Source organism: Oreochromis aureus, linkage group 1 (assembly GCF_013358895.1).
Source record: "Oreochromis aureus strain Israel breed Guangdong linkage group 1, ZZ_aureus, whole genome shotgun sequence".
In the NCBI taxonomy this organism is placed as follows: Eukaryota; Metazoa; Chordata; class Actinopteri; order Cichliformes; family Cichlidae; genus Oreochromis; species Oreochromis aureus.
The window spans coordinates 31867340-31886522 of record NC_052942.1 but is presented as its reverse complement, the minus strand read 5'-3'; the positions used below and the strand labels follow the sequence as shown (position 1 = coordinate 31886522).

Below are 19183 nucleotides of genomic sequence, written 5' to 3'. Positions count from 1 at the left end.
CCAAAGCAGATACTTATCAAATTTATTGCCATTGGGTTGTGAGCAACAAAGCTACACGAATGACGTACACCATGATATTGTCTTATGCTGTAAGAGTAAATAGAACAAATATTTGCTTTGAAACTGATATACTGTACAACTTTGTTAAAGTGCTTGAAACATTATAAACTTAAGTGGACAACCTCAGCTTCAAAGCTGCTTACTAGTCAATCCTAGATACAAAGTATAATCTCTAAAGTTATATTTATCAGTTTTATCATTCTTAATCTTCTATGGACATCATGAAAAAAATGTTCTGCAAACTAAATAACAAAATAAATAGTGAATTTAAAAAAAAAAAAAAAAGACCATGAGGTCTCTTTCAGACATCTTCTGAATTTTTAATTAATTGATTTAATGTATGTACAGGAGTTTGCATTTTAATTATAGCAAAAATGAGGTTAGACATTAAAGTCATTAACTTCCTCCTAATCTCCACTGACATGTAGCACTGTGACAACGTACTCCTTTCTATACAACTTCAAAAGAATGATATGGCTGAACTGAGATTGTTAATATTCATTCAATCAAAAATATTCTGGAAAGCATTAGAACTGTGGCAAGGATTAACAGAGCAGGTAATCCACCTTCTGCTCCAGAGGACTGATCTGAGGACGGGCTTCTTGGGTCCGGACGTTTAAGGATTAGCCTGCATGGGTTGTGCGCCTCTTCAAATGGAATCTGGACCTCACTTGGTAGTTTTGAACTCAACTGATCACGGACCTTGGTGAAAATAAAGGGAGGAAAGAGAGTATGCCAACATATAAAATAGTTAAACTCCTGAATCTTTCACCACCTATTCTCATTATATAAATGTATTCTCTAGCTCACCCTCTCAACCTGTTCAAACACACGCAAGAAGTTATTTCGAAGGACACCAGCCAGCTCATTCTCAGTCCAGTTTCTTCTCAGCAGTTCCTGGATTAGGGCAGGGTATTTTGAGACATCCTCTAACCCATGAGGGAAGCTTTTAACCAAAATGAAAACAAAATTACTCTCAAATTATTATTTTTAGGCGAACCGTTGTAGAAACAAATCCCTCATTCTGAAATTTATGGAGTTACTAAATACATTTAGCTTCATACATTTGACACACATGTAATTACAAAAGTAAACACTGAAACATGATTTGTTTTATGCTTTATAGATGTCTATACAAGCAAGTGTGGGGGAAAAAACAGTTCTAATAAGATTTTGGGCAGCCAAATTCTGCAAGAAGAGCCTTGGCATCGACTCTGCAAGTCAATGGGTCAGGAAGAATTTTAACCTTTATTATATTCCTTTATTTAAAGTTTGCTGTAACAGGCTGGAACAAAAGCTCCAAAAGGCAATGATGAGATTTGGTCACTGTTAAAGCCATGGGGTATGATTCATGACTTTTTTATATTCATTGCAGTATTCAATAATGATTTTTTTTCTTTTGTTTCGTCACAAAACAACCTGATACTGATTAAGACAATTCCGTTTAAGAGGACAAGTGAACCCAAACATGTTAGCACTTTGCACCCAGCAGCACAACAGAGTCACTGCATCCTCTCACTGTAGGGCTTAAAAGTTCTGATTCTGATTTTCCTTAAATTTGTCACCCCTCTGTATGCATAGCAACAACCTAATATCCACCATCTTGCAGAAAATCTACCAAAGCATAGCGGCCTTCCATTTATGTCTATTAGAGGTATAAAGTTATTGATTTTTAACCCACTTCAGTCTGTTGACAACTGGACAGCTAAATTGCTGATATCATGACAAGCAAACAAAAACCACACAATTGATTTGGCTCAACAACACTCTTTGAAATAATCTGTCTGGAGAGTGCCTCAGACAAGCGTGTCGCCTATTAGTGTTAGCTTTGTTTTGTCTCAAAAGCTTTTCATTTATCATGACTATAGAATATAAAGAAGATTTAAGGTAACTTGTATGGATTTTCTGTTTGCTACACACTACATAAATGACCTGTTTAGCTAATCATTTGTGTTATCTGGTTATTGCAAATTGATTTCTTACCTTGTAGCACCTTCATAATCCCCTCCAATTCCTATTGATTCAGCTCCAATCAATTTCCTAATGTAATCAAAATGGTCTGTAAAAATAAATGGAATAATGTATAAACTGAGATATAAGAAATACAAACTCCAGATTTAAAACACGTCCATTCCAGATGGACAGCTCACCAGCCACATGAGAGATGTTAGCCTCATCTCTGCAGGAAACAAATGTGTTGTGGAGATTCACCATGATCAACCCTTGGTTCTTTTTCTGAAACAAAAACACACAGTGTCATTACCAGACGTGGAGAAAAGGGTTAAATGCCACCAAACAGACTAAAATAATCTATGCATATGTACACTCTACAGAAAGGTTATAATTTAATCATTTCATTTGAATATAGTGTAAATCAAAAACACTAAATACATACAGTAGTTTGCTTATGTCTGGCATATCAAGATGCCACTCAGATTGCAAAAAGAAAAACAATATGACTAGAAGTAAAGAGGGTTTTAGAACTGCTTTATCTAACTGACTTACTGAGCTTATGTGTATGAGTAATCACACAGAAATAAACAAGAGGAAATACGTTTTCTCATAGCTACGAATTAGATAAGTATTGATACTATTTATTTTTCAACTTGATTGATAAATCGAAAGAAGAAAAGAATATTCTCAGTTAAAAAAAGAGCCTGAATTTACCCCGATACTGTTGACAGTAGGCTTATACACAGCTTTAGAAAGAGTCAAACATCACATTCAGGGTTGAATTCTTGATCATTAGCCAGTATAAGCATTTTTGAAAGTAGAGGGAAAAAAATGACTATCATTGTTAGGGTAAACAATTTAAAATTCTCATTAATAGGTCCTCACTATAGTACTCTTATTTCATCCCGTGAGATCAAGTTCTGGTGCCTGTTTGTGTATGCAAGTAAAGTGGAAATGGCAAGAGCTAAAGATGGCTGAGGAAATCATGGAGAATACAGAACGACATAAAGGGAGTAAAAATGCATTAATGTTGATTGTGCAAATAAAGCCATAGGATTTAAATCAATAACTCTGACTTAGTGGGTGAAAATGGAATAATTTCTAATGGTGGAAATCTATTCATAAATGTTTTATGCTGTTGATACACAAACAACCTAACCATTACAAAAATTGTCTGACAGTTTTTCTTCTTTAGATATACACATAAAGAGACACAATTAAAATGAACCAATCATCAATGTGACTGATCAGACAGTTGTTTAATCAAGCGGTTAAGAAGGCAAGGAATTACTTAGTTGTATTTCTCACCAGTTCAAGTAGCAGATTGTCAGGAACATTGCGGCTGTGGTTACATATGGAGTAGGAAGAGGAATGGCTAAAAATAACCGGAGCCTTAGAATGACTCAGAACAGCAGAGGATGTATTCCATGAGGTGTGGGAGAGGTCCACTATCATTCCAAGTCTGTTCATCTCCTCGACCACGACCTCAAAAACACAATTAAGAACATTTCGGTAGCATCAGGAAGGAAGTCATTTATTCAGAGGAGAGGATGTTGTTACATGTAAACTATTAGAAAACACTCATACAGATAACAATCAAGAGTGTCCCTGCACTTTGCTGTTGAGAGGGACAACTGAATGGGAAAGGAGTAATAAAGATGTTTTCTATGTTTAAATAGGATGCCTATAATATATTACCATATTCCAGTAATACACAAGGAGTCATTAAATGACAAAAGTCCAGTTTGGGTTAATAGAGATTCTCTTTCCATAGCCTCCTATCAGGAGAAGATTTAGTATGCACAATAACTATACAATCTCTATTAATGCAAACATAACAATGGCAATAATGCAGTTTTCCATTTGTTAACCACAAATAATAGTTTTATAATAGTTAGAATAGTTACTTAGTTAATGCAATTTTATGTCAACAACTGAATTGCTCTTATTTCTTCAGTACAGTATGGAAGGACTCATATGTTTTTATGCTTTCTAAAAAGGGTCAGGCAAAACTGGCATGCATACTGACATACTACTCTGTGGAATGTGAGATAATGAAACACGGCTGTGGCTAATGTTACTGAAACTCAGAATTACCTTCCCAAAGGATGTCAGGCTGTTATTCTCTCTCTTATATACAGGGTAAAAATTTGAGGATGATTCAGCCCTGCACAGAAACATTATATGTATTTTAATGTCACAAGTTTTGCAAATTATTCTTCTCCTGTTTGTAAGTACTTGAAATTACTTTGGGTGTCTGAAGGGAACTGCTTCAGATACCCACAGCTATATTCAATGTGAGATATCTGAGAGAGGACATATACAGGTTAATTTGCATAAAAGAAAAGGATGTTGAAATGAAAATGTAAATATGTTTCACTTTTCTATCTTTCCTATTCTATAAACAAATACATCTTAGATTAAATGTAGCTTAGTAGTTCCTGCTTTAAAGTTGCTATGTAGCAATAGACCATCACAGAGCCAATGCTGCATATTTGATAAAATATCATTTCTATTCAAAACCTAATTTATTACCTAAATGAACATTTAAGAAAAGATCGAGATATGACTTTTTAAGCACAAAGTACAAGATATACTGTAAAATATGTGCTGTATAAAGTTAGTCATTGAAAAGTCTTTTCCTATTACCAGGGTGTATTACAAGAATGTGTGAGACCCATGGAGCGGACTCCAAGCTGGTAAAACATCCGCAGGGCAGGAAGGCTGCTGTCAATAGAGTGGCCTCCTTCGATACTTATTAAACAGGCTATCTTACCATTGTCCTTAGAATCTTTTAGCTCTGCAATGACAGGCACACATACAAAGCACATAAACAAACACATAATTGGACATCATTACCTTCAGTTATCAGTTCTACTTTTCATCTGATTAAAGAAATGGCTATGAAAGCTAACGTAGCCATCGTATTTTTTAAAAACAAACAAACAAATTACATTTCAAAACATTTTATAAACAATGAATTTAGAGTTATTACTCTGTATACTATTATTTTACTTAATATATTTCATTCATCAGATTATTTATTTAGTAATCTAAAACATTAAGGAAATGACTTTCCTATCTCCAAATTACCTCTAGTTTCAAAATTTCCTGAGAAAGTAGTTAGTAGGAAGTTCTTATCTGATTTATTCCAATCTGGCTTTAGAAAAACATCACATTACAGAAATCACATTTTAATGAGTGTGGACCCTGGAAATTTTACAGTTCATATTACCTCATCCTTCTCTTCAACAGACTCAGAAATGAGCTTGGGCTAGGTGGAACTGCACCCAAATAGTTCTAATCCAATCAAACAGAGTATTTAGAATCACTGTGGTTAATTTTAGCTCATCGAGGTTCTCCCACGACTCAGTCCTAGGGCCTACTTAGTTTAGTTTACATTTGTTACCACTTGATTATGTAATTTGTAGTTATATACAAGCATCCGACCATTGTTATGTCAATGGCTGCCAGTTAAAATGAGTCATTTAATCCTGGAGAACACAAATATCTAGACTTCATTCATTCCTATCTCACTGCCATTAAGGATGGGATGAAATTTAATTTCTTGTTCTTCTTACTGGTCCTGATCATTATTCTTATAGTCGCCCTGCTGATCTTGAACAACAAATCACTGACCTAAAATCATCTGAAGGAGGTTTCGGGGATTATTTCTGATCAACAACTCAATTTCAACCAGAATATCAAAAGCCCAGACTGGTCTTGTGTTGTGAAATATTTGTTGCATAACTCAGACCAGTACTTATGAATAATATAAGAGCATACCTTATATCCGCACCCTCATTTCCTCCTGATTAGATTACTGCAACTCACTGTTTACATGCCTAAAAGTTTGACGGAGTGAACCATCTATAAAACACAGCAGCAGTACTACTCACCAACACTTGGTGAGATGAACATGCCTTTCCAGTCCCTGCAGACTTACACTAGCTTCCCATTCACTACAGATTCCAATTTTTACTGATTATTTTTAAATCACTTCACGGTGAAGCTGCACTTTCTATCTCAGAAGTCCTAATGTCTAATAGCTCAGAGAATCAATTACTTCTACATGTTCCACAGTCCAAGCTTAAAACCAAGGGGTTTTAATGCATTTTAAATAGTTTTTAAACCAATTTTTTGTGTAAATACTGCAAAACACCTTATAACTTCAGTTTAGAAATGTGCCATTGAAATAAAGTTAATTATTATTATTAAAAAGTGTACAATACCCTGGACAGATGTGACCAGTTCAAACTCCTGGTACTCTGTGCACATACGTCTCACCACATCTATTTGTTCCAGAGTAAGCCTCACAGCATCCTTCTGCTGAGCACCACACAGTACGTAGACAGCAAACATCTGATGCCACATATCACAAAACATAAGACACATTTTATTAACCAATAAATCTCAGATGTAGATGGATTTTTTTTTCCAGCTTGCGCTGTGAACAGTTGTGAAATTGCAATACCTGTGTCTGCACATGGCCTGCTTTGAAACGGGATATGTCTGTGGATACTTTGGAGAGGTTATGAAGGTCAACTTGGCTTAGGGAGTTGTTGTGACGAATCCTCAGCTGGAGAGCAAGGTCATTGTGACTGACAAACAGAGAGACAGGATAGTGGGTGACACAAAATGGAGGGGCATTTTAATTTATGATTTTTTATGTATCTTGTATGTATGAAGCACACTTTACCCATCAATCAGTGGATATGTGGACATCAATTCATCTACGTCAGAGCATCCAGATATTTTGACACACAGAGAGAAAACCACCAGAGCTTCGATAGACTGCTTCCAGAAGCTGTGTGAAGCATGTTTTCCTCTTTTCCAAGAAGACATATCTGAACGCAGAACACGCATCAACGCGTTACAGTTATCTGATAAGGCAAAGAAGAATAACATGAGAATGATCAACACGTGCACACACAGAGTATTTTGGATCTGTAATTTATTTTGAAAGGATCACAGCGCAGCTTGGAGTGTTACAGAAATATTATAGCGGCACCTTTAAATATCATCGTAATAAACTTCCTGCTTTTTATCGAATGTATGAGTTCTGGAATACATTAAACTACAACTCTGATAACAAATATAATAAGTATTTTGGCATCGTCTGTTTTGTTTTGTTTTTTTTTTAATTGAAACTTAAGTCCACATTAAAATAGCCTATAAAAACAACGTACCATTTAAGCGTGCTTGAAAGCGGAATAATGAAAAAGGTCATTGCTCGGGATAATTAGTGCATGCTCATAATGAACCATTTGTAACTATAAACAGCGCGGAACAGCAAAATTTAAACAGTATACTTACCAGCCAGGTCGCTGAAAAATGAGCTGTATGGCCACTCTGTTTAGCAACTGTACACACACTGTACCAACTTTCCAGCTCTCCGCCCCACACAAATGTAGAACAAACCTTTACAAAACTGGTGGAGAGCTGGCTCTGTGGTGCATTCAGGTACTAACGGAAAATTGCTAATTGATATGAATTATTTATCGCTTAATGTTGTAGAAGAACTGCATTTTGCAGGACTGGGCTCTATAAGGACCCTAATCATGCTTTTCTTCTTTCTTCTCTCCTTTTTCTTCTGCAGCTCCTCTTTTGACTTGTAGCAGCTTCCAAGTTTGGTGGTGGTATAACCTGCTATCAACGGGAAAGCAAAACAAACAAATAAATGTAGATGTGAGAAAACTACACAAACTGTATTTCTCCTTGTTTAAGTATTCTATAGTGTTGTATTTATAGGTTCCATAACTACTATGTGCAGTTTTAATTATACATTTATTTGCTAAACTGCGTTGCCTTATTTGGAATTACAAATTCACGAATGCGAATTGAAAGCATGATAAAACCTGAAAACGTGAAGTTGCCATCTACTGGCCAGATAGGAAATCACATTGTTAATGACCCATGTGTTTGATTTGCCAAAGAATACGTTGGTTGGAGAGGGTAGTCGACTTTTTGGCCAGATTCTTTAACACAGTCCAGGTCAGTAAGAAAATGCTCAAGGAAGGGGAAAGAAGTGTACAGCGTATGTGCAGAGCTGTAGTAACTACAGAGGGATAAAGTTGAATTAAGCTGCGTTAAGAAGAGAGGTGACAATCAGCGAGCAGTTTAGTTTCATGCCGAGATACTGCCAGTTGCTTGCGATGATTGCTTTGAGGGTGTTGATGGAGTAGTATTGAGAAGGTCAGAATGAGCTGTACTGTGTATTTTAAGGATCTGACGTAACAGATAGGGTGCCAAGAAAGGAACGTGAGGGTGGTGCAAGACATGCATGAGGACAGTGAGACAGTGGCGCGGTGTGCGCTAGGAGACTGATGGATTACATCGGGAATCGGCTCTGAATCCGTTGTTCTTTGCAATGGTGATAAGCAGGATGGCAGATGATGAGGTCAGGCAGGAGTCTCTGTGGACTATGATGTTCGATCACAACATTGTGACCTGTAGTGAGATTAGGTAGCAGATGAAAGAGAACTTGGAGAGGTGGAGGTATACTCTGTAGAAAAGAAGAAAACAGTCAGTACAGGTAAGACAAAATACCACGTGTGCAAATGAAAGGGTAACAGGTGTAACAGTGAAGATGCAAAGTGTAGAGATAGTGAATCTGGACAAGTTTAAATACCTGGGATCAACCAGCCAAAGCGATGGACAGTACACATGAGTGATGAAGAAGAGAGAGCAGGTGGAGATGAGTATCAGGGGTGAAAAGAATAGCACATAGTGAGACCTGCTGTTATGTATGGTTTGGAGATGGTGGAACTGACGAAAAGAGTTGGAGAAGTTGAAGTTTAGGTTTTTGTTGGGGGTGACCAGGACGGACAGAATTAGAAAGTAGTTTATCAGATGGACAACTCAGGCTGTTTAAGATGGTTTGAACATGTGCAGAGGAGGGATAACAGATATACTGGACTAAGAATATGTAGATGTCAGGCAAGAGGAAACGAGGAAGATCGCAGAGAAGATTCAAGGATATAGTGAAAGAGGACATGCAGACAGAGGAGGATGCTAGAGATGGGATGAGATGGAGACAAATGTGGTAAACTCTAATGGAAGCAGCCAGAAGAAGATCTGCTGGTGAGACAAGCCTGTTGCTAGGAGAGGGAAAAAACAAAAACCTGACCCCATGGTCATCATCGAGTTTAGCTAAGTTGAGGCAATAGTGGTTAAAAGTTACATTGTTTCTGAACAGCCAACAAAATATTTTAGTAAGTGATTTTAAAAGATTTGTAAAACAGAAATAAAAAGTATATGTTTTGTTGAATAATTTTTGATCTGAATTTTTTGGTGGTAAATAAAACTAAAAGTACTTAAGTATTTGGTGACAAGAGGATATTAGTAACAGGCCTATTTCATAACAGGCATCCCCACAATTGTAGAAGGAAAATGACAGCATCTTTAATCCCATTACCTGTGATGAGTGAGGCATCATCAAGCCTGAAAACTAAAACTTAAAACACTAAGACTGAAATGAGTGATTATTCATTTTCTTATTTGGGCCTACACACACTCACATTTCCTACTCTGCCTTGTGATCATAATAGGCTCAGTTCACAACAGTCTATGTTAGCCCTTTAACACCAACTGTATCATATTTGTGAAGATGTACATGCATGATGTTTGTAAATTTGTAAGAAGCTTCAGGCTTTACAGTGTTAAGACAACTGAAACCAAATTTTGCTTTCAGGAAGCTGGATGATTTTTCATGCTCAGAGAGTGAGAGTGACTATTTGCAACACAAATTTGGAGTTTTGCATTAAAGCACCACCACAAAACCTCAAGGTAAGGACCATTTATATCAAACAGTAATCCTATATTTACTATTAATAATATAATGAGGGTCCTGGGATGATATTCAGGGCCTGAACCGATTATAGAAGTTTGGCTCTTTAATTTAGGGAGGAAAAATATTTTTAGAGTAGTCTAGTGAAGAAATTGTGATACATTTTCAGTTTACTTGTTTTGCGTTAGCTTGGTTTACTTTGGAGATATGAAACTCTTCCTGTTTTGTACCAGTGATGCACCTACAGAGCTATTAATGTAGATTGTGAGTCATGTGGGGTAAGTATATGTCACACACAGATAAATAGATAATGCTTGATATTTAATCTGTTTCTATGCAGTTGTTTTATTAAAATGGTCATTTCTGAATTGGTTCAACCAGAAATGAAAACACTAAAGTTAACTTTAAAGTTGCTCAAATTTGTGCAGTTGCAGTGAACTTATGACCTGAACTCAGTGGATGGCCTTCTCTTATTCACATTTGAATAAAAAGATATCCTGGGGAAATTTCTGTTTTGCTTTCATTATTACTATTACTATTATTATTGTTATTTTTTTATTCCTTCTCTAATTTAACATATCCCAAAATATATATATAATTGAAAAGCTCTCTGAGCTCTGCTTCATTATTGTTAACAGGCGCTAAAAGAAAGAAAAGGAAGGCGATAACACAAGGTGTGTGTGTGTGTGTGTGTGTGTGTCTGTGTGTGTGTGTGTGTCTGTGTCTGAAAACTTACAATATAATATCTTTGAAACATGAAAAAACACTGGCTGCTTTTTTTACATTTAGTGAAAATTTTAATGAAGCTGTTATGGCTACATTTCATGTTCAGTAACTTACAATGTCTCATTTTGAAACTGTTCTACATACATGTACTGTTTACTGAAGAAAGAAAAAGTAAAGACAGCCTGATCATCAAAACCAGCTTGCTGGGGACCACCAAACATTTGTTCCCAGGTCTGTCTTCATGGTATGTTTTCATCTGTAAACATGAAAACTCAATTTGTGCTTAGAAGTCTTTATCTTGATGCTTTAGGCATGTGTGTAAGACATCACTTTTTTAAACTATGGTCTGTTTACCAATTTCTATACAAATTATGATTAAAATAATCATAATAATAATAATAATAATAATAATAATAATAATAATACTGATTATTATTATTATTTATTATTATTATTATTATTATTATTATTGTTATTATTATTATTATTATAATATTTTGTAAGTTTATCTATTTATGCTCAAAAACACTGTATAATGTACAGTTGACCATACAATCTGGACCTCACCATAAAAGGTGAGGTCCAGATTGCAAGTCCTGTTTTGTAATGCTTTTTTACTTGGAATGTGCTTGCATTTAATGAACCTGAGTTGAATGGTGCAAATGTGAATTAGCCTGGTGTTGATGGGGAGCATCAGGGCGCCACAAATGAATTTCAATTAATTTCAGTGGGAACATGCAAAGCCTGATTTTGTGGTCCACCCACTGATATTTGGCCTTGTAGTCTGTAATGAGTAGAGTGATTCGGCTGTGATTGGAGCACCCCACTGTTGCAATGGAGTAATCACAACCGTGTTGATATTACTCTACCAATCCTCCCACTGCGCAGAGTGGACCCCCAACTGACACTGTTTGAATTCAAATAACCAAATCATTTAGTCATATTGTCAACCTTGCTGTGGAATGTGATTGGCAAAATAACTGATGAAATCCTGTTAAAACCTTATAGTGTTTGTTCACAGTTTGATGAGGGAGCTTAAGCCAAATCCTTTTAATTAGCATGTCGGATTCCTGCATTTGTTTTATTTTATGACATTGAAAGCATGAGTGCAAGGGTTGGGCTACATTTAGGTTAATCATGTCAGAAAATAGATTTTCTGAATAATTATACTCATCTTCTGTGGAGATGGAGTCACAGAAAAATATTTTGACCTTGAGGGAAAAAAAATAAGTTGAGTGACAAAATTCCACTGGTGTCATTTGTTTATTTATATATCTCTGATCACCAGAAATATATGTTGTAAACCCTCTTTTGCTATTGATTTCTGACGTTTCTGAAAGGCAATTCTGTGTGTCAAATGCAATCTTTAAAACAAAGATTCAGAAAGTCATGTAACAAGGTGATCACTCTTTTAATTTATGTTGCAATGTATTGAAAATCATTATTGTGGCATTTAAAATGTTTTTTTCCTGCATTATTCATTTGACTGGTTAGACATGAGTGTAATAGCAGACATGTTAAATGTTTTTCTGGGTAGCGGCAATTCAGTTTAATTCAATTTAGGTTTATTTATACAGATCCAAATTACAACAACAGTTGCTTCATAGTGTTTTATTCAGGAGGGTAAAGGCCCTACTGTAATGTGGAGAAAATTCATTAACCTCAATAATCAAATTATTTCCTATGAGAAAGACTTTACAGAGGTAGGAAAGAAGAAACCTTAGGCTGCCCCTCCCTGAACCATTCTCTGGGAATGCCAGCCATCTGCCATGATGAGTTGAGGGGTGATAGGAGCAGTTTCCATCAATTCCCAAGCAAAAATAAACTAAATAAAACAGAAAAATACAAAACAAAGAATACTAACTAAAATTGTGTGAAATGCAACCTATTATGTACTCAATAAGCTGTGCAGTCACTGTAATATCATGTAATGTTGTGATATTAGAAATCAATGGCAGTGCAAGTTAAATTGGTGTCAAACAGCGATACCAACAACCAAAGAAAATATTTTCAGCCAAACACAGAGGGAAAAAGCCATGTAAGAATTTGTGTTGAATTTCATTGTTCCTCTGTGAATTAAAAAAAATAAGATGGTGAAAAAGACACTGTAACAGTCTAATTATACTGCATTTTCACTTTATTTTGCGCCCACATTATCCTGGTCTTTTCTTTTTCTTTTTTGGTCTTTTAAGAAAAACACCCTGATTTCATTTTAGTACTTCTTTTCTCACACAGGAAATCAGGATTTAGTTTCACAGTTAAATGCAGTCAGAGAGTGCTAAGAATTATAAATTGTATGTTTTCATCTCTAAACATAGCCAGTATTTTTGAGCAGTTCACTCACAATATTAACTGCAGTACTGCATCTTCAACATATTGTACATGTGCACAGTCGAGATCAAAAGGTGAAGCCTGGAAAAATTTAAAGGGTCTTACTGTTTCCAGCTTACCATTAGGGTTTATTTCCTTCTTCTATCTTCTTCTGAGCATTACTGGAAAAGTACAAAGCTAATGTTGTTTGTTTTTTTCCCCCTGTAATTCACAGATATCGGTCCCTGAGCCTAGCCTCTTTGTTCCTCATCAAGGCCTTTCAGAAAAGATACGGGGCATAATGTGTTACCATGAAACCTCATTTATTCAAATTCTTTAATCTAATTGAGTCCTCTCATTATCGCATAGAGGAGGAAATGAGGATAAAAGGGTGAAATGTTGTTGTCTCTGAGAAAAGGCAAGATTTCAGCATACCAGCCTTGAGATTGCCATTAAATGATCCAAAAAATAGCATAGCCCAGAGCTCCCATTTGCTTGTTGTAAATGCTTTGTTATATTCTTAAAACTGTATTATAGATAATAAGCTCATCAGATAATGGTGTTGTATTCTGTGGCCATTTAGCTTTGTTGTGGAAATCATCTAGTGCACTGGGCCATTTATGTCTGTCAGATATATCAATAATGGTGCTCTTGAGCAAGTTTTTTTTTTCTGCGGGTTGACTTGAAACTTACTTCTCCACTAGAGGGCAGCAGCCATTAGTTGATTTTTTTCATATTTCTAAACCTATCCCTCATATAGGAAAATTATTTGAATACCAGTGTAATGTATACCACTTACAGCTGCATGTCAGTTATGGAATACAGCAAAAAGAGCTCCAGAAAATCCTCAATTTTCCCAGATTTTCAAACTTAAAATCTTAGACTTTGTTAAATTTTCCTGTAACAAAGTCTAAAACCAAACTCTGAGTGATTGTTTTAGTTTTCGTGTATTTAAAAAAAAAAAAAATCAGTTTAAATACATTTAAATACACCAAGCCTTCATCTTCAGTCGCAGCTTTTGAAAAAATGTTGAAGACGTTTTGGTCTTCAAACTTCTCATTTCTTTTGCCCTGGATTCTGGCAGCCCTGTAGTCAGTGTTCATTATCTGCTCTTACAGCTTTGACTTCAGCACAGCAATTACATCCTCAGCTGCACTGATTAATCCAACATGGAGGCATTTCACAAAATGGTTTTGAAAAGACATTTCCAGACACTTACCAGGGAGTAGCTGTGGCACAGCTTGTTTATGCAGATAGACCACAGCCAGTCAATTGGCAATAAGATGTTTTCAATGACTGCTTAAGTGTTCTCTTAACCTCTAGTGTACACTGTGCAGAAAACAATAGACTGTCTGGAAAATGATTAATTTAATCTACTTTAGCCCTGACATATAGTTGAGGTGCCTGATGTCATGTTTGGGTAATGTATGTTTCTCTATTGTTCAACATATTCCCTCTATGGCCATTCATTAATATGTCTCCAGCGCTCTCTGCTTAACTGCTTAACCTTCCATTCTTTCCTAGCAATCACATAATCAATCACTGGCCCATTACTTGACAAGGCAGACAAAGAGAGTGTATGAGTGAGAAAAACCTTTTGGCCTGTCTCAACAAGCAAGAGGAATGTCGACTTCAGAGGGCTAACACAAGCAGAAAACATAGGCCCAGTAAATATTCAATTTAAAGGATTCCCAGATAAGGCGAGTTGAAAAATTGAGGCAGCACCCATTCTTCTAGATAAGAGAAGACGGAGCCATCTGGAGGCTGGGAGATAGCGAACTCCCACGCCATCCCAGAGACCTCACTCTCATCTGCTGCAGCGGCAGAGAAGGGAAAAAAATGGAGTGCCAACACTTTCATTATGTTAACTTCAAAATGAATTTATTCACATTCAGTGCATGTAGTCATTGGCTTTGGCAAAAAGGAGGTTACTGTTGTGTCCACCATAACAGAAAACTGTAATCAGCCTTAAAATAATGCTTTCCTTTGTCATTTATGATTGAAGTATGTAGTGAGTATTTAATGAGTTGTTCACAGAAAAACATTCTGACCTTCAGAAAAAATGAGAATGCAATATATATAACAATATATATGTATGCGGTGCGTGTGCATCCGTGTATGATGTGTGTGTGTGGGGCGCATTAACTAAACGAACAGAATTTAAGCCTAGGCCTGTATTTCCTCCAAATTCACCTTGACTGCATGCTTGAAAACCACCAGCTAAACATTACTGGCAAAACAGACACTCAGCTTGTGAATAACCTTGTCCACATTCCTGTAATGCACTTTGTTGACTCCTTCACCATACTATTTCATGCCAGCCTCATTGGATTTAGCGCTGGGATGATGCTTTTGTCAGGATGTTTTATCTGTTCTCTCAGTCAGGTACGCTTTGCCATTATCCCTAATTACCCCCACTGCATTTCACACTTGGCCCAGAATTCTTAGTGCTTAATAACAGATGCGGGTCGATTTGAAATGTACTTATAGTGGCATTATCTGTTCAACCTGGATCGTAGACTGACTGTCCCATAGGCTCTTGGATGAAAGCTGTTAACTCTGTGATAACAATGACCTGGAATGATAACCTTCCTGCAGTCTTGAGGACACACAGTTTGCTACATATGTCCTGTATTGCAGTCACAGCATTTTGTATTCAACCTTGGGTGCTCTGCTGTGCTCTGATTCATTTAATGGGATCGAGAGGGAGGTTAATCACTATGTCCGTCATAGACTGTTAAAGTGCTGTATGACTGCTATATGAAATACTAGCATTTTTCTTTCTTTGTCCAGTGAGTTTGAAAGCAAATGCCGTAGACCTGACTTTCCTTTTTTTCTCCTCTTTTAAAATCCACCAACAATGCCCCCTCCAATTAGGAGTCACTTTGATTAATCTACTTTAGGGGGTCGACATTTGCATTTGCAGATTTTCATTAAGATCGGCATTAAGACAAGGTTCCACTTATCTAAGTTATTATGCGTGGAACATATGGGTGATTAAATGGAAAAGGTCTTAAGTATTTGGATTGATTAATTCACCGGAAGGTTTATTTTGTTTGTGTTGCTCAGAACAACTTTTAAAGAAATCTTTAATCCATAAAATTCATTACATATGCCCTCAGTTGTTGTTTTTTCGTACTGCTGTGGAGTCTGCAGAGGGTGGAATTTTGATCCAAGCACCAAAAGCGTCTGCAGCATCCAGTTAAGCTTCTGCAATTACTTAGAGGTACCGCTTTTGCAACTAAAATGGTATCTAAATGGCGTGAAAATGCAGGGAGGCAATGCATAAAAAAATGGAAAAAGTATACAGCCATTTTATTTGCTATGTCTGTCAACTCCAAGTGCATAGTGTTACTTTGAAAGCTTAGCTCCTTTTATACCATATTTTATAGCATATTATTTTGCTTATGAAATGTAAGAATATACCCGAAGAGGTAGACTACAATTGATATAGTGGGTGGTTAGGCCTATAGGCTGAAACAGGAAGGAGAGCAGCTAGTTGGTTTGATTTAATATTTTGCAGGAACAGTGTAGTGTGAAGCTCTGTCAAACCTAGTTTTAATCCTTTTCTCCACTGTGTTGTGTGATGTTATATTGCTATCTTAATGATAATCTGTGCCTGTATTTCTGCCCTAGGCATTTCTGTCAGGCTGGGTTGGTTTAGGACTGCGCCTTATCAACAGCTTTGTCATTAAATCAGCTTTTTCTACAGACAAATTTCACTGCTGTTATTCTTATCAAAAGAACAGCGCACTGTGATTTTCTGTTCAATCGCAGCTTTGCAAATTCAATGATGTTTGAGTAAGAAAGATGAAATACAAATGAAAATTCCCACTGAAAAAAAGCATTTATTTAATTTTGTTTTCATGAGAGTTAATACTCAGACAAATAAAATGTGTATGCTGTGCATTTGTCATGTCACCAGTGGCTTTGGTTGTGTGTGTGCGTGTATGTGTGTGTGCACATGTGCGTACGTGTGTGTGTCTACTCGGATCTACGTTTTATATTCGGAAAGGTTAAATTTAAAAGCATGGGGAAAATAGTTGCCGAGATGACTGTAACATAAGGCAAACAAATGATTTTGTCCACAGGTTGTTAATAGTTTACTGAAAGCAGTAACCTAGAACCTATGAAATTCATGGCTTTTTGTCAGTGTGAAATAGGATGTAATATTTTTTCTAGATGTCATATATTAGCATGGTAGCACACATCATCAAAGTTTTCTGGATGTGAGAGACCATGTTGGACGTACCACAAAAGACGTCCTGTAAATGCTGTATGTCCAGAGGCAGCCTTTTAGGTCCCAGTCAAACTGACCTCTGGAGGATGGAATTGGTAGTCAGTTCTTCTGAGAAAGCACTGTTCTGTCTGAGTGAATGTTCTGATTGTCTCAGCATTGTGCTTGAGTGGAGTGCAGTGCCAAATAAACGCCTCTGATTCAATCCTCTCCACTGTGACACCAGTTGGGCCAGTCAGTGAGGAGGAAGGACTGAGACTCCTTCCCCTAAACACACTCTCTTACAGTCAGGGAAACTGGTGTATGGCAAAGGTCCAAGGGATCGCTTGGATGCTGTTGCAGGTTCGGTACCCTCTCTTTCTTCCCACAATGCACTGAGAGTCTCTGGAGGCTGGTAGCCTGGTTCTTGGGGATCCAGAGGATCTTTGGAAAGAAGGATGCTGATGGAGGGCACAGTCCTGTGCACTGTCATCTCGGATGTCCCTCCTTCAGTACTCTCCCACACTTCTTTTACCACCTTATACCGGAGTTTGGTCAGCTGGTGCAAACAGCCCACTTTTCGCTTCATGATCTCGGCACAGGTGATGGTCTTCGTGACGGCACGACCTGACCCGGTAAAAACCACTTGTCTGAGCCCACCACCACTCACATTTACCCCACTTACTCCCTTCTCTCCTTGCATCCGTGCCATGGCAAATCCCATTAAATTGCGAATCTTGCTTCCTTCCTTAACGCGCATCTCCAACACCCCAGAAGCTAGCCCTGGGAAGGGGCAGGGACTGTCCTCCTCAGTTCGGCACACTTTTTTGAATCCTTCTTGCCCTAATTTGAGTGCAGGAGGAGGGACTGGGAGTGGTGCTGGTTTCACTGGCCTAGAAACATTATTAACCCCACCTGGCTGTCCAGCATTGTTACAGGCTTGGCTTTGATAAACAGGGCACATGCTTGAAGTTACCCCATTCTCCATTTGGATTGGTATGTTCAACTCCAGTCCTGGGTGGGGCTTCACGCCATCTCTGGTCAGGTACTGGTTCTGGCCACTGACCACACCACACGCTGTGAACATTTGTGCAGTCCTCAGTGATCCACCGTAATGTTAGTCCAGGCACACACTTTTCCCACAGCTTAACATAATTTTCTTATGCATGTGGCACTTCTCTTTCTCTCTTCAGTGAACAGCTGTAAAGTTTCAAGACTTCATATTACCTCCTCCTCAAGAGCGCTATCAAAAAATTATTTAATGCTCTCCAAGAAAGAGCTGCAGAAACAAGATAAATGTGTTGCTGGTAAATTAAGAGCAGTGCTGGGACATTTAAAGATGTTCTTTAAAGAGCATCTAAATTTCATACCACAGACAACTGTTTGGAAAGTGTTCTGAAGATGAATAAAAAATCAATATATAAAGCTAAGTTATCCACTTTCTTTAATTTGTATGTATTTCATACGGTGGGTTATTTTCTTCTTGAATAGCAGTAAAAAATAAAATAGAGTTCTCTGTTGATTCTTCAGCAAAACTTTTCTAAAGAGAACCTGAAAGCTCAAATTAGGACTCCACCTTTTCTTTAGCGATCCAATCCAGCGCTGTTGATTTTGATGTGCTGGTCGTGTCACGTTCAACTCAAAATTGACATCTGGGGATGTCCACCTCTTAAGTTCCACGTCCTGTTTTGGACCTCTGGATGTTTTACTCCAGCTTGAGTAGGTCTGTGTCTCCTCTCCGTGATCTCATTTTGACATCCACTGTAGATGAGGCCAGGGTTACACAGATGTCTGCAACTGGGGTGTCGTCCCTAGAGTTCTGTCTTGTCTTCAGTGATGCTCTGGGAAGTCTGTTCTGTTCCCCACAAAGAGACATAAGGGACAGAAGCTGCCTCACAAATGCTCACAGGAGGAGTGTCTGTGTGGCTGAGGGGGAGCATGAGGGAAAGGGGAGACAGCCCTCTTAAAGGCACAGGTCTTTTCATCTTTTAGACGAACACCCTCCCCTCCACAACTGAAGCCTGCCATCTGAGGAAAAAGAGAAGGGAGACGGCTACTGTGTCCCTTTAAAACCTAGAATGCAGATCCCCGGCAACTTTGTCAATCTCTTTAGAGGACGTTCCAGTGTT

The 19183-nt window shown here is 37.5% G+C and overlaps 2 protein-coding genes across 2 annotated transcripts; both read right to left on the bottom strand.

Moving 5' to 3' along the window:
- Positions 1-8: 8 nt before the first annotated feature.
- dpep2 (dipeptidase 2) lies at positions 9-7483 on the bottom strand. Its single transcript, XM_031746610.2, has 11 exons — positions 7330-7483; positions 6713-6896; positions 6488-6614; positions 6246-6375; positions 4663-4813; positions 4111-4180; positions 3322-3498; positions 2211-2295; positions 2044-2119; positions 871-1006; positions 9-762 (listed from the first exon to the last, which is right to left on the bottom strand). The coding sequence occupies exons 2-11, from the start codon at positions 6877-6879 to the stop codon at positions 559-561; spliced, it is 1323 nt and encodes a 440-aa protein (XP_031602470.1). The 5' UTR covers positions 6880-6896; positions 7330-7483; the 3' UTR covers positions 9-558.
- A 7244-nt stretch (positions 7484-14727) lies between these two features.
- On the bottom strand, positions 14728-18941 carry LOC116325555 (ribonuclease P protein subunit p25-like). The gene has a single exon (XM_039612600.1). It carries the CDS (start codon positions 18139-18141, stop codon positions 17311-17313), a length of 831 nt encoding a protein of 276 aa, XP_039468534.1. The 5' UTR covers positions 18142-18941; the 3' UTR covers positions 14728-17310.
- Positions 18942-19183: the final 242 nt, after the last annotated feature.